This window comes from Grammomys surdaster, unplaced genomic scaffold (assembly GCF_004785775.1).
Source record: "Grammomys surdaster isolate TR1022 unplaced genomic scaffold, NIH_TR_1.0 126131, whole genome shotgun sequence".
Lineage (NCBI taxonomy): Eukaryota > Metazoa > Chordata > Mammalia > Rodentia > Muridae > Grammomys > Grammomys surdaster.
Window position 1 is genome coordinate 2,393,607 of NW_021620939.1, and position 15,538 is coordinate 2,409,144.

At 45.5% G+C, this 15,538-nt stretch overlaps 1 protein-coding gene across 1 annotated transcript in view; it reads left to right on the forward strand.

Moving 5' to 3' along the window:
• Acad11 (acyl-CoA dehydrogenase family member 11) overlaps positions 1-15,538 on the forward strand; it is a 60,040-nt gene that overhangs the window by 40,961 nt on the left and 3,541 nt on the right. The window contains exons 14-19 of the mRNA XM_028756653.1: positions 4,859-4,925; positions 5,696-5,781; positions 6,517-6,588; positions 7,402-7,556; positions 14,187-14,303; positions 15,126-15,235. Coding sequence (XP_028612486.1) covers positions 4,859-4,925; positions 5,696-5,781; positions 6,517-6,588; positions 7,402-7,556; positions 14,187-14,303; positions 15,126-15,235 — 607 coding nt within the window. The remainder of the gene's footprint in view (positions 1-4,858; positions 4,926-5,695; positions 5,782-6,516; positions 6,589-7,401; positions 7,557-14,186; positions 14,304-15,125; positions 15,236-15,538) is intronic.

The window sequence follows — 15,538 nt, forward strand, 5'->3', positions numbered from 1 at the left end:
GACTTGTAATGAAAATGAACCCTAAATCTTGTCAGTATACCCTGATCTGACTTCAGCTGAATGCTTACCAAGTAGGTGGTATGTTATATGGGGCACGTAGACTCAACCTTACAGTTTATGGGCCTCTAGGTACCGGCTCTACTAGAAAAATATTATTGAAGAATTCAAAGTAAACCATTATATTAAAGCATTTTACTCTCTAATCTCTAATAGTGGATGCATGACTTCATGGGGGCTGGAAAGATTGCTCAGTGGTTAAGAACCCAAACTGCTTTTCCAGAAGCAGCACCCACACCGGACAGCTTCCAGCCACCTGTTCCAGGGAAGCTGACTCCTCTAGACTCTGTGGGCATCTGCACTGCACTCTCTGCCCATCCCCTCGAGACAGAGGGGAGGGAAGAAAGAAGGGGGAGAGGATTTTTTAAAAGGCATAACTTCACATGATTACAGAGTCTGGGCAAATAAAGGGAGAGAAATCTCCCCACTGTGTATTTTCAGATAAGGAATTCTAGCTACGGACCACAATGATGGAGAGAGGTTGCCATTTAAAATAAAGTCCAGAAATACTAAAGCTCCCGTTTCCTGTTGGTTTTGCTGGTCAGCCATCTGTCCCTAAGATAAGGCCTGAGCTAATTAGTGTAGAAGGGAGGTTTCTTTCTGCTCATTGCCTTAGAGACTGTGATCCATGACCACATGGCCCTGTTGCTCTGGACCCTGGAGCAGATGCTGGATGGCAATGGGAGGGGTGCAGGCGTGGGGAAGAGTGGAGAGGTAGAGTGTGGCTTAGCTTGTAGCCGTGAGGCAAACAGGGAAGGAGGTAGGTCTAGGGTCCCATGGTGCCCTTCCCCACATGACTTAATGACTGGCACTAAACTCCACCTCCCAATGGTTCGACTGCCTCCTGTCAATGCTACCTTGGCACCAATCCTTGAGGCACAGGGCCATGAGAGGACATTTAACATTTAAATCATGGTATTGGTTGGCACAGAGCGAGTGTGCTCACGCCAGCACTAGTACAGCAGACGACTTGAGGCCTAGCAACACGTTTTATTTCAGTCACTTCATATTTTCCTCATTAGTACTTGGAGAAGTGCTTGCCTTTTTCTTTTAACGAAAAACATTCGTTCCCTTTTAACATAATAGTTTCCTTTATTTGAAACAATTGGATTTAGTAATAAGATTGTGTTGTAAATGCCCAGAAGGCTGGAAAAATGGCTCCACATTTTATTGCACAGAAAATGTAGACAATAAGTCATGTGTTCAGGGAAAATAGGAAAGAAATTTTTACTTAATGTATTCATTACCCAATAATAATGTAACATCTCTTGGGCTAGTTTTGCTTTTTAAATTTCCTGTTTGAGTTAGTTTGAAGACACCTCCCTTTACAGTCACCCATAGAAGTCACGCGTGCACCTCCGTGACTGCACGTTCAGACAGTTCTGGTGGCTATGATTCAAATACCAGCCAAAGTGTGCCCTTGATTTGATGCCAGCCTGAGAATGGGTGGAGCCACTCAGTTTAGGCTCTCTGCCTTCTTCCCCAAACCCTCCCTTTCAGAGAAGAAAGCATTTGTGTTTTTAAAATCCGTTCAAATATTTCACCAGGCAAAGCATGCATGTAGGATTTCTGGAATTACACCTAATCACTTGTAAGTGAGGAAATGCCCCTCTAGCGGGAAATAGCTCCTCCACTGTTGGGAGTTTTCTGTTCAGAGTAAAGGAAAACTGGGAGAGGACAAGAAACCCAGATCTAGTCTCCTGCTCCGAGTAGGACTCTGTAATTTGTTGATGTGATGGTGGGCTTTTCTTTTCTTTCATCATTTTGAGGGAGCAAAGTTGAACCGTCTCACCATGTGGCACACCCTAGTCTGATACTCCGGATGCTCCTACCTCAGCCCCCAAGTGCTGGGATTGCAGGCATGTGGAACCACACCCTGCTTGGCTGTGCTAATACTTTTTTTTTTTTAATTCCTCTTGTCTAGTTGCAATGGTAACAAATAAGAAAAGATCTCCCAGCCTGCTCATCCCTGTCCTGCCTCATGGCAGCGTGTGCCCCGGAGGAGAACAGTAACAGCTTTCTGATTTCCACCCTGGTTCAAGGTGACCCGAGTTCTCCCCACTCCCCATCTACATAATCAAGATGGTGTCATCCACCCTCCAATGGAAAGGGTGATAATTTGGCTGCTCCTGTTGGAACTCTCTGCATTTTAGTATTAAATAAATTTATATCTGTTAAATATCAAACAAAATCAATAAATTGGAATAAATAAGTCCAATTTAAAAGGGTCTAACTTTAGGACCGGGTGTGGTAGTACATGCTTTTAATCTCAGCACTCAGGAGGCAGAGGCAGGCAGATCTCTGTGAGTTCGAACCCAGCCTGGTCTACAAAGAGAGTTCCAGGACAGCCAGAGCTATAGTCACACAGAAATTTTAAATGCAGTTTAGGGTTCTGATTCCTTGTGTAATGATGTCTCTTCAAGCTCTCCTCTGTAGTTTAAGGTCCAAATTCTTTCATCCCCTCCTTCCATTGTCCCCATGTCAGCTACAGCTTCTTCCTGTGCATAGCTCAGGTCACTAGCACTGACTTCTCTCCTGTGACCACACTTAGAGTTGACCGAGGGTGACCCAGAACTTTCAAAACCAGCACTTAACACTCACTCTGCGGTGAGGACTGCTCAGTGTCCTGTGAGTCTCCTGCTAGAGTCCATGAGCAAACTACCTGGCTGCTCCAAAGAGACTTTCTACTGTTGAGGTTTGTTAGTTCAGCTTCCTAACATTTAAAATTATTCCACGGTATAGTTTGTTTTGTATTGGGACCATGGTTCACATGTACACTAGATATTTTCCAGTTTCTAATTGCTATTTGCTTTTATATCTCCCGCTCTTACACATGCTCCTTTAATTCTGCAGACTGGCTTTTTTTTCCCCAGAGACCTCTATAGACACCAGTGTTTCTTTTTCAGTCTAGACTGATTGTTTTATAGGCACATTTCAGTGCCTAGGATTTATGTGCATCACTTCACTGAGATATACTATTTTTTAATATTTTGGCTTCCTTTTCTTTATTTGTTCCTTTAGTTTGCTTGATTAGATTATCAACTCTTTGAGGAAAAAAAAAGTGCATACTAGATAAGTTATCAAATCTTACTCATTGATGTGTATGTTTATTCTACTCTCACAAAAGTGGATAGTTTAGATAGGTATAGAATTCTGGTCATGGTCTTTTCATCCAGCATCCCTTGCAGTTTGTGAAAAGATCTCAAGGATAGACTCTCTTTCCTCTTAGGTGCCTTGTTTTATTCTCTCTGAAATCTTTTAGGGTTTTCACTTTGTAACTGATATTTTGAAATATTATATTTATTCTTATGAGAAAAGGAAGCAAAGTTAAGCTTTCTAATGTTACTAACATTGAATTATTTCCCAGGCACATTTTTTTCCTGTGTAGCAATCCATAAGAAGCTTCTTAGTGGAGCAGCCTTGAGATCCCCTAGAGTTGGCAGATGGGATGCTGGGTTGATGGGATGCTGGCTTCAACTCCAGCTTCCCAGTGTCAGAATGATGTCATTTGATATCTGTGTAGTGAACTCAGTATTTCCTCCTCCCAGCTGTCATTTTAATGAGAATGAAGATTGCCTTATTTTCCTACTTACATCCTTGCCCTGTCCCTCTGCAGGATCTATGTCACTGTCTAGACACCTGTATCTCTATTCATTTCCCTGGTCCTCTTGCCCTCACCTGTTACCCAGATATTGGAATCTCATCTTTCAGTGGCCACTAACACCTCAATCCTGCTTCACCTCCTCCATTTCCTTCTCTTTACGTTTTTCCCTTCACTGTACTTTTACATCTTTATTTCAGTGAGAATCCCAATGGTGTTGGGAGGCAGACACCATTCTGCCATTTTGAAGCCTCCCAGATTGGTTTTGGAAAAACTTCCAGCTCAGTTTTCATTTGCAGGTTGCTTCCAATGTATAGTATCCTGTTTCCCCAGTGTCTCTCAGTTAGATTGAAGCCTGCAAGAGCTACAGAGTTGTACCCGCTTCGTTCTGCTTGCTGCTTCTTAAGAGCCACAGACGCAAATGTGAGGTCTTTCGGCGCTTCAGATGAAAGTTCTGTGAAAAGCAGACCCCTATTTTGAAGGACCATGCCCTCCCAACCCCCACCCCCACAACCTCACCATCCCAAGCCTTCTCTTCTCTCTGGTGGCACTCTCACCTTGCATGTGTATGTGTGCACATGTGTGTATGATATCGCAGTACATGTATGGTGATCAGAAGACAACCTACTTGCAGGAGTCAGTTTGTCTGTCTTGGCTTTACCTTTGCCCTCTAAGTCATCTCCTTGGCCCTTCCGTGTGCTTTTGCAAGGTCCTAAGGAGGAATCCTCACAGACCTTAAAAACGTGATTACAAAATAAGACTCAAATTAGAATAACTTTGTTGTCTAATCTTCACCCTTAATGAACCAATAAATAGCCCTACCATCTAGAGACAGGCTCAGAACCTGTAGGATACTATCTCAGACATATAAAGCTGTACAGCCTTTCCAGTGAGCCAGTGCTCCCAGTGGCATGAGTGGGCATGGTCACCTCTGCCTCAAACATCACAGCTGTTCCACATTTCTTTAACATCTGGTTACTTTGGCATAGCAGCTTCACCAGTGGAGTCCAATCTGGTCCTTGCCTAATCCTGTCTCTTGAATGATGCACAGCATGTACAAAGTGTTATTGTTTTAATGAATGAAATCGTTTTCTCCCTTTTTTGACTAGAAATAAACTTGGAGGGTGTAGAACCTTCAGAGTGGAATGTAACATAAGAGCTTTCCCTTTGCTTTCTCTGCCCCTTTTCTCCTGTTCTTAGGAGCTGGGAACCCCAAGTGCAAAATCGCAGTTGTTTTGGGAAAAACGGAGTCTCCCTCTACATCCAGGTAATAAAACACTGCTAATAGAAAGGGCCACAGAAGACGAGCCACCAGGCTGTCCTTCTGCCCATTCACTTAAAAAGTACCACGTGGACGTCCTACCATAGTGCAAGATACACTAATGACTAACGTGTGTCTGTATCCCAAGTGTTTGTTGTCGAAATCCATCTGGGAAGCAATCTAGGGAGTGAGGCATCAGAGAAGAGCTGCTGGGGTTGGTGGTGCAGGCTTGTAATCTCAATACTCAGGAGGCATTAGAGGCAGGAGGATCAGAGTCAAGTCCTGCCTGCTCCACACAGGAAGTTTCAGGCAGCCTGTGTTATGTAGTGAGACAAAAAAAGGGGGGGGGAGGGGGTAAACTGTTTATGAATCTTGAAAGATGTTTGGATAAACTGGTTAGAAATGAAATTTTTCAGTGTTCAGTGGGTGTCAGGTCCAAGGCCCTGGTTCAGTCATGGGTACTGTAGAAGAGAGGGAGAGAAATACAAATGTTCAGAGCTGTCTGAATTAAAGGCAGTTGTGTGTAGTAAAGGCGATTGCCTTCAAATGCTTAATTTGGAGTTGTCCTCTAGCATTGTTGAGTAGGGAGCAGCCTCAGGTTTTGTTCAGCTTTGAACTCTTGCTTCTGGTCTAGCTCACAGCCTGTGTCAGCCCAGGCTAAGTATATGTTTCACATGCTCGCTATTCCAGTCATCCTCCATCACCTGATCTCATGGAGACGAAGATGGTCACCTCAACTGTTAGCAGTCTCTCCAATGATGTTTTCTTTTGTCCAGACACAAACAGCACAGCATGATCCTTGTGCCAATGGACACACCGGGAGTAGAGTTAATAAGGCCTTTGTCGGTGTTTGGCTACATGGGTAAGTGTTCAGGAACAAGCAGGAAGACTGCAGGAACACTGGAGGCAGCCAGCAGCAGCACTATGTGCATTCCGTGCTCCCTTAGAGATCCCTTTGGCCCATTAGCTCTTTAGAATGCTAGGGAAGGTCCAGACAGAGCAGATAAGCGGGTGGGCGGCAGCACAGCTTCCTGCCTCCTTGTTTACACCGAGGAAAGGGCAGGCTGTCCTGGGGGAACAGTACTGGCTGGCAGGCTTCTCTGCATGTGTGTTTGTATACTCAGAAAGGAAACTTCAACTGTGGGGGAAAAAAAAGAGTCAACATTAAAAACTTTGAGAGTGAGTAAGGCAGCTGGAGTTTCTTATTTTCTCATTCTGGAAATCAATGCCTGATGATTGACAATGGCTCTGCTCAAGGGGATGAATGAAGCAGATGGATAAACCAAATTGACATCATCCATGATGCACACAGGGGACCTGGCCCTCCATTTCCGTTACTCTGCGACTTCAGACGACAGATTTTAAAATCTCCATATCAAATAGTTCCTGAGACTGCTTCTCACGCCAGCAGTTGAGTTTGCTGCAACACCGGGTGCTGAGGGCTGAGGACTATGGGCTGAGTTTGACCCTGGGATGACCACAATATCTTTCAAATGCAACTTTCTCTGAATAATTAGACTTTACAGCAGAGTCGCTGTCTATGACTTCTTTGCTCGACTGATTTTGCGTTTTTAAACTGTCATTTTCTGTTGTGTAGACAACGTGCATGGCGGGCACTGGGAGGTCCATTTTAATCACGTGCGCGTTCCAGCCAGCAATTTAATACTGGGTGAGTATTGCCATCCCAGTCCCAGGTCTGCAGCTGGAAAAGATCCAGCCTTGATTTAGACTCTTTCCATATTTTCCCAACTATCAAGGAGAATGTTCATTTTGTGTATTTTCTTATTCGGGTGACTTGGGCTTATTTGAATGTTTAGTGACAGTTTTATATTTTATATCAGCCAGAAACATAGCTGAATACAAACATTACCCAGTTCAGAGCAACACGCTGAAGGTGTGGTCAAGGGCTCCCTAGTGGTTTTAATAAAATGTTGATACTTTCTTTGAATTTAGATCCAAGACAGAATAAAAAGAATAACATTTAAAATGTTCATTACATGCCTGGGATGACACCATCTTTCCATTCACAGGAATCCTCCCCAACCTTCAAAGAGTATTCTTGTTTCTCACCACCCTTACACATACACACACACACACACACACACACACACACACAGGCCCTGGGATCACCATGGAGGACAATCTGTTCCTCCTTTGCCTTTGCTTGTCTGTCTGTGTCAGCATAAGCATGTCCTTTATTTCTGAACTCTGATCCCTAAGGCAGGGGCAGTGTCTCTTCCACCTTTGATGCCATGTAGCCTTAATAAAGCAGCTGACACTTAGTCACAAGACAGTCCTTACATTAGATTGGAATCCGAATTCCCTCCATCTTAGTGAATGTTGTTGCAGAATTGACTCTTTCCACAGCAGAAGGCAGTTTGTATTTGTATTGAGAGCAGCTCAGCTCTTTCCCCCCCACCACCTTTATGTAGATAAAAGAGACTGGCTGGGGCATCTCCATGTTCTGTTTGCTTCCTCACAGGTGAAGGCAGGGGCTTTGAAATTTCCCAAGGCCGCCTTGGACCCGGAAGAATCCACCACTGTATGAGAACCGTGGGTTTGGCAGAACGCATTTTGCAGATCATGTGTGACCGGGCAGTGCAGAGGGAGGCCTTCAAGAAGAAGCTCTGTGAACATGTAAGGAGGAGCACATCCTTGAGCCTGCTGTAGCCCACTAAGCCATGCTGACCTTAGGGAGAGCATCCATGCCCGAGAGGCTTCCTCTGCGGGAGCATGGGATTTTCTGCTGTGGGTGTGGCTGGGTCCTGGGGGAGAAGCTGCATCTCCCCTTGTGAGAGATGAACCAGGCCCCATGCCTCAGCCCCCAGCACACAGATGTGAGGGTGGCCTCGGCCCTCTCAGACTCAAGCTCTCTGGAGAGCCTGGGACATCACAGCTCACTGAAGACTTGGGACTGTCATAGAAAAAGAACATGCCCTGCCCTTTGGGTTTCTGGAAGAAATTAAAACAGATAAGTGTAAACGTCTAGGAAAATAGTGAGAAAGAAGGGATGGTCTATGTTAGACTTTAAAAATGGAACAGGCTGATTCTGATGGAGAGACGTAGAAATGGGACCAGCATTTGGTGGGAGGTACATGATTTTTGAATTTTCATTTATATAAATTGTATACTGTTGAGTCTGTTACTTACAACTCACTATAAACACAGGTACAAATAGACAGCGAGATTAGATCATGTGTGTCATGAGAGGGAAGAGGTATGGCTGCAGACTCTGGAGAACCTTCTGTAAGATGGGGGATAGCCAAGTCACAACCCATAAGACACTCTTAACTTTTAAGAAGGCAAGAAAACTCAGTGTTGAGTGTTTACCTTTCCTCACATGCTAGTATTAGGCCCAGCTTGTGTTTGCTGCATAGGTGTATTTTTTTTATGAGCCCACCCCCACCCCACTCCTGCACCCTGCACCTCTGTTACGACCTCTGTTTTGCAGCAGCTTTTTGCTTAGGCTTGGTGGTTTGTCTTGTTGGTTGGTTTTTTGCTTTTCTGAGACAAGAGTCTTTCTGTGTAGGCCTGGCTGTCCTGGAACTCACAGAGATGTACCTGCATCTGCCTCCCAAGTAGGATTGAAAGGCGTACGCAGCCACGCTCAGCTTCCACTTAGGCCTTTATGGGCTGTTTATGTCTCGTGAGGTATTCCCTCTTCAGTGCTGGTTCTGAGAGCAGCATGGATGCAGACATACTAATCCTTACAATTGCAGTGTTGTAGCAGCAGGGGGTGGGAAGGAGGGGTCTGCAGAACACAATGGCAACAGTTACTTATCACTGATATTCCTGAGAGTCTGAGCTCACTCAACATTAACGTGGTTTGTTTTTAAGAAGAGTGCAGCCAGTCTTCTGACACCATACAGTTTGTGGGGAAGCCCGTGGTTGAGGAGCATTGTGGGAAGATGTGGGGTCACAATGGATGTAGCCCTATTGCTGCTAAAAAAGGAACTTTTGCTTTATGCTCATGATCTTTTCCTCATATCCTGGCAACTTGTCATGTGAGCCTGGTGCAAGGGGAGGGAGGACTGCCTAGGTGCTTCTGAGTGGTGTTTGGTGTGCTTGGGTTTGTTGTGGTTGTCAGTTTGTTTTCTTTTGTTTGGGGGGGTTGTTTTTTTGTTTGTTTGTTTTTTCGAGGCAGAGTTTCTCTATAACCCTGGATGTCCTGGAACTCACTTTGTAGACCAGGCTGGCCTCAAACCCAGGGATCTGCTTGCTTCAGCCTCTGCCCCCTGAGTGCTGGGATTAAAGGCCTGCACCTCATACCTGACTTAAGTGCTGTTTTAATGCTACACCAGAGAGGCTATCTCTCCTGCCCTTTAATATATCCCGCTACACCGTGAGGGCATGATACCCACGTGTCTCTTTCTGCTGGAACCCTCTCACATCTGGCTTGAATTAATTGAGTTGGTGGAAGCAAAAGGAGACGGTAAGCAAGTCATAAACAAGAATCTGCCCCAGCTGTTTTTTTCTCTTCAAGATTTGTAAAAATGACATTTTTGTTTCCCTCAATGCGGAGACTCCTTCCAGCCGCCTTCTAAAGTATTCCAGCTCTGAAATGGAATTTCATCTTAGTCAATGCACTTGGCTGTTTCCTGGAGCTTTCCATTTTCACCCTTCAGTGCTTTTCAGCAAATCTGGGGTCTGAGGGGACTCAGCTGGGAACTCGATCCTTTGTTCTAAAAACTAAGACGGGAAAACATTTAAGTCTGTTCATGAAGTTGTGGTTTCCCTGTTTTTCATTCATCAAAAACTTCACTGGCCGCTGGCAGCTTGCAGGAAATGAATCCCGAGCCTGTTTCCACCTGTAAGGCTCGTCCTGACCTGAGCACTGGGGCCACAGAACACCACCATGCTGAGACTTTGGCTGCGGTTTTTGAAAAGTAAAAAGAAGCAGATGAGGCTCACTGAAAACATATTTTCAGTTGGCCCAATCTGTGCGATCACAATGAGATCAATATGAACACAGATGGGGTGGCTTCTGTTTTAAGATGGAGTGCACATTTTACACTTCATAGTACACTTCCATTCACATTGGACATGCTTCAGGCCTTAGAAGCCACGGGTGCTTGAAGAAAGATGACAGAGTGGAAGATGACTGTGGGAAATCACGCTGCTTGAATCAAATGCTGGAATTTGCTGATGAGGCTTAGGAAACACCGTGAACAATAGTTCTGTGTTTCAAATTGGAAACCCCAAAATCCATTTTGATCACCTGGAATGGGTTATGAATGCCCTGTTGCATCTGGGACTTATGGCACATGAAGCCATAATCCATGCACTTCTGACAACTGACAGAAGCTCAGAGGATTTTCACAGAGATAAGGGAGAAACAAGTACTCATTTTTACTGTTCAGTTTTGAGATAATTATAGCCACTCATGCAGATATAGGAGATAGTGCCAAAAGGTCTGGTCTTCTGCCCAGTTCTCCTCAGTGGGAACAGCTTGAAAAGCTACAGAAGCACATCAGAATGATGCTGATGCTGCCACGGATACCATTCAGCTGCAAGATCTCCATCACCACCAGCTCATTTATGCCATCCTCTTATGAACTAAACTCACCTCACTCTCAACTCTGTATCTTCACTGGCTCCCAGCAACCCATAATCTGCTCCATTTTAAGTCATTTTTTTTTTCATCCAGACATGGAATTATATAGTATGTAAGTAAGCCTTAGGGCTTGGCTGTTTTCCTCAGTCATGGTTCTTTGGAAAATCACCAAGCTGTGGGATTTGGTAGCTGGTTCTTTGTACTGCCGAGCAGCATCTCTTAGACATCCCTCCAGTGAGCTAAGCATCTGCTGAGGGACACCTGTCTCGTTTATGGTTTTATGGGTCTGGTTGTTATGAAGCTGGTGTAACCACTTGTATTAGGTGTTCCTGTGACTACTAACTTACCGTTTATCTGAGAGGAATGCCCATAAGAACAGTTTCTGGGCGATGCAATCATTGTATTGAGCTCACAAGCTGCGCACCGCCCCCAGCACGTGATGATGTCACAGTTTTCTTTCTTTAGGCATCCTGATTGATTTGTAATGATCTGCCAAACTGCTTTAATCCATGTGAGTCTAGCAGGGTTTCTTGTCATAATTTGTCTTATCCTTCCCTTGGACTTGGGCTCGTGTCTGATGTCCATTGTCTACCTGGATGATTTGGTGGTTTCTATGAGTGATTTTTACATTCTGGGCACTGTACTTTATCAGTTCTGTGGTTTTCAGGTATTTCCCCATGTGATGTTTTTTCCCATTCGATTTTAGTGAACTCCCACTTGTTGCGTTGTCCTGGTGGCCCATGTCTGGGCATCAGTTTGGGGTCCTTTGCTCTGTGCCCCACTGCTCTGGAGCACAGAGCGGGGTAGTCTGGCTCTAAGGGATGGGTCTTCAGACTCCTGCTTTGTCTGTTCATTTGCTCCGGTGTTTGTTGGAGAGGGCATCCTTCCTCCATTTAAACACTCCTGTGCCTCCACAGAGGCCGCCGGGCATGCTGGTGGTGTTCTGTTTCTGCACCTCTGTTCTGTGTGAGCTCGCCTGAGTCTCTCTTCTAGCCCCTCACATTCTTTGACAACTCCTCTTGAAGTAAGCTAGACTGGATCCTCTCACTTTTCTCTCCTCGTTAAACTCCAGTCTCAACCACTCCAGTCTCAGCTACTCCAGTCTCAGCTACTCCAGTCTCAGCTACTCCAGACTCAGCTACTCCCGTCTCAGCTACTCCAGTCTCAGCCACTCCAGTCTCAGCCACTCCAGTCTCAGCCACTCCAGTCTCAGCCACTCCAGTCTCAACCACTCCAGTCTCAGCTACTCCAGTCTCAGCTACTCCAGACTCAGACATTTTTGCCATGTCATATCTCAAGAATGTTTCTTTAAAGCATGAACAGACTTATCAGTGGCAAACAAATACATCAAAGGAGGATCAAAGCGCCAAGCATTAAAAAAATGTAGGCTGGATCCACAATGAAATACCTCTGACTGAAAGATTCCTAACAGTACTCAGTGCTTGGGAAATATCCAGGACTGTCATAGTCAGCCGGTGTAAACACTACATGGTACAACCACTTAAGCCAACTATTTCTTATAAATGTTAGCCAGTGACAATTCTACATCTAGTGTTTGCTTTAAAAAATGAAACAAAACAAAAACAACAACAAAAAAATGAAGAACATATACTCATACCAAAGGCTATATAGAAATGTTTATTGAGACTCCATGGATCAGAAGTCGGCATGACCCGACGTCCCATGGCAGATGACTGGGTAACAGACTACGCTCCTCTCCAGAATGGAGTCATTCTCAGCAGCTAGCATCGATGGCTGTCAGTAAGCAGAAAGTCATGGGCAGAAGTCAAAGCATTTACACTGGGTGGAAGAAGCTGAAGAAGCCATTCTGCATCAGATACATGCTAGATAATCTTCTTGCACGGCACCCTGGAAAAGGCAAGGCTGTGGGGGTGGTCTGTCAGTGGAGGCTTTGAAGTGCCCGTGTGCGTGTGCGTGTACGTGTGTGTGTGTGTGTGTGTGTGTGAGAGAGAAAGAGAGAGAGGGAGACTCTTAGAACATCCTCCTCTGAGGGCTTCTGCTTGTTTGGAGGTGGGTTATGTTTATTTGTCTGTTACGGGTATAGGTGTTTTGCCTACATGTGTACTGGAATAGGAGAGCATCTGATCCCCTGGAACTGGAGTCACAGACAATTATGAGCTGCCATATGGGTGCTTGGAATTGAACCCAGTTCCTCTGGAAAGGCAGCCAGTACTCTTAACCAGGCTACCAGGCTCTCTCTCCAGTCTTGGTTGTTTTGTTAAAACAGGATCTCATGTAACCCGGTCTAGCCCCGAACTCCTGATTCTTCTGCCTGTCCTTCCCTAGTACTGTTGTTAAAAGGCATGAGGCACTTTTCTAAGCATGGGAAAGGTCTTTTTAAATAAATAACATCACAATAAAGGGCTGCCGGGTCATCTGAAATTGTGTTGGGAATAATGTAGTCTGATTAGAGCCAGCTCCTCCGCTGTGTGTATATATGGAATTTCAATAAGAGCCTGTGAATGATAGTCACATGGGACCCAAGGGAAGTGTGGCAATAAAGCAGTTGCTCTGTTCAGCCACCTTGACATCAGACATTTAGATATTCAAAATAAAAAGCTGGCCAGCCACCATGCTACACAGCTGGATGGAGGACACCCAGAGACCCACCCCATTTGTGGCCCGAGCACAGCGGGAGCCACTACACTACAAGAATGTAGGAGAGATGGGAGAGAAAGAGAAGCAGAATGTCTCATCACTATGGAGACAGGCAGAACTGGCAAGGGCAGAGAGGAACAGTCTGATGTGAGTAGCATAGCCTGCTACCTGAGGCCATGGTGAAATCCTGGCCCATGCTACTACTGAGGGCCATATCTGGGTCCATGGCCGTCCAGCAGGAGGAGTCTGTGTCAGTGCCCTGACTAGCTCACCCAGTGCTGCAGCAGGAAGGTAAGCGGATGTGGCTTACCCAAAGGTGAGCTAGCCAGTGCAGTGTTAGAGAGCTCACTCTGGTGGTGTGGGTGCAGGAGAGCTGGCAGGCTGACCAGCTTAGAGCCCACATTCAGGACTTTTGAGTTGGCCCACCCCAACGTCTACCCCATCTGTGAACTGGTGGAGCAGGAGAAACTCCTGCTTCTAAAGATCCTAAGCTGCAGGATCTCCATGACACGGGGCAACAACAGGGTATTCCAGAGGAGTCCCGATGAGGATCCAGCGTTGATAGTGGCAGAAGCCAGGGACCTTGAACCAGAGCAATGAGTTATTGCAATGAACGTTTACACGTAAAGATTGGTTGTTTGGTTGGTTTGAATTTTGTTGTTGTTTTATTATTCTTTATCATGTTTTTTCTCTTGTCTGTTGTTAGGGAGGTTGCAAGGGCAGAGGGCCAGTAGGGATGGGGAGAGGAGTGGGATTGGGGTGCATGCTGTGAAATTCACCAAGAATCAGTAAAAAATTTAAAAAATATATATATATCCAAAATAGGAACCTGCCACCATGCCTGGCAGCCAGAGTTTGGAGATCATGGTATAAGACACACACACACAAATTTTAAAACATCTAAAATAAGTGGGGTGTCTTTTGAGTGACTAATGCTTCTTTCTACAATCTTCTCATTGTAACTGTGATATTCAACAGGTTTGTAGCTAGGACTCTAACTCAAAGATACACGCAGCCAGGCTTGTGAACTCCCTTTGAACTAGGAAAGGTTTATCAAACAAGACCCCACTGATCCTTCCCTTGCTCCCCTACAGGAAGTCGTGGCTCACTGGATTGCTAAAAGCCGCATAGCCATCGAGGAGATCCGCTTACTGACCTTGAAGGCAGCTCACAGCATAGACACTCTGGGCAGTGCCTCAGCCAGGAAGGAGGTGAGCTACCCACCCTACTCCAACCCCTGCATCACCAGCCTCCGGGTCTTCTCCATCTCCCACCCACTGGCTGTTTCAGGGTTCATGCCCCCCAGGATAGCACTCAGAATACAGGAAGTCTCCACGTGGGGTTTTGGTTTAAAGACTGTGAATGTCAGTCCTGTGCTGGCTTTCCTGCAGTGGCCTGCCTGAGGGGATGACTTTCAGGAGGCAGAATGCCTTAACTGTTGGAATGAGGCCACAGGGGCTGGGGGAGTCCTAGGCTTTCTATATCCCTGGAGTTGACGGTGCCCACTGCATCCCTGCTAGCTTTGTGTCCAGTGTGTCTAGCATCTCTCTGCATTCGGCCTCGGGCTAGTTAGGTGATGGGTATGGGTTGTAGGAACGACTCTGCCACATTATAAATGTTCCATTAAAGACAACTAATTGCCCCCTGCCTTTCATGAATTCAGCTTATCTGGAATAAGGACATACTCATTCTGAAAGCCCAGAACATTTCTAAGAAAAGAACTGATTAATGGAGCATAAACATTCCAAGTATGATTTACAAGCTGCCTGAAATCCTTTTGGAAACAAGGATACTTAGAAATAAATGTGATCTGGAAGTGAGAGTCCTTTCCAGAAGGTCTCTGCTGAGTGAAATACAGCCGTAGCTGAAGCCCTCTGTTGGCCTCCACCACAGACAGATCCTGTTTTTGACATGACTTGGGTGTGGGGACAGTTTTTTGTTTTACTTGACAGAGAAATATCAATTCTAACAAATCCTGCCATGATTTGCACATTCCGAGAGAAGAACATTCTTTTCCTATCTTGCTTATGTAGATTGCCATGATCAAAGTGGCTGCCCCCAAAGCCGTCTGCAAAATAGCTGACTGGGCCATCCAGGTGCACGGAGGTGCCGGAGTTTCCCAGGATTACCCTCTGGCTAACATGTGAGTAGATGTTAGTTAGGAACATCTGCATTGAGTGCTGGGGAGATGATTCAGGGGCTCCATGCAGATGTGGGGACTGGAGTTTTCATTTGAAGAACCATTGTGAAGGTGGGTACCATAGCACCTGTCTGAAATTCCAGTACCTCTCCTTCAAGCTGGGAGGCAGAGGCAGGGAATCCAGAGCAGACTAACTTCAAACACAGTTAGCCTGCCTTACAAAATAAGGAAGAGAGTGGAATGTGAGAGGATCCACCCCCAAGATTGTCCTCTGATACACACACACACACACACAAGATTGTCCTC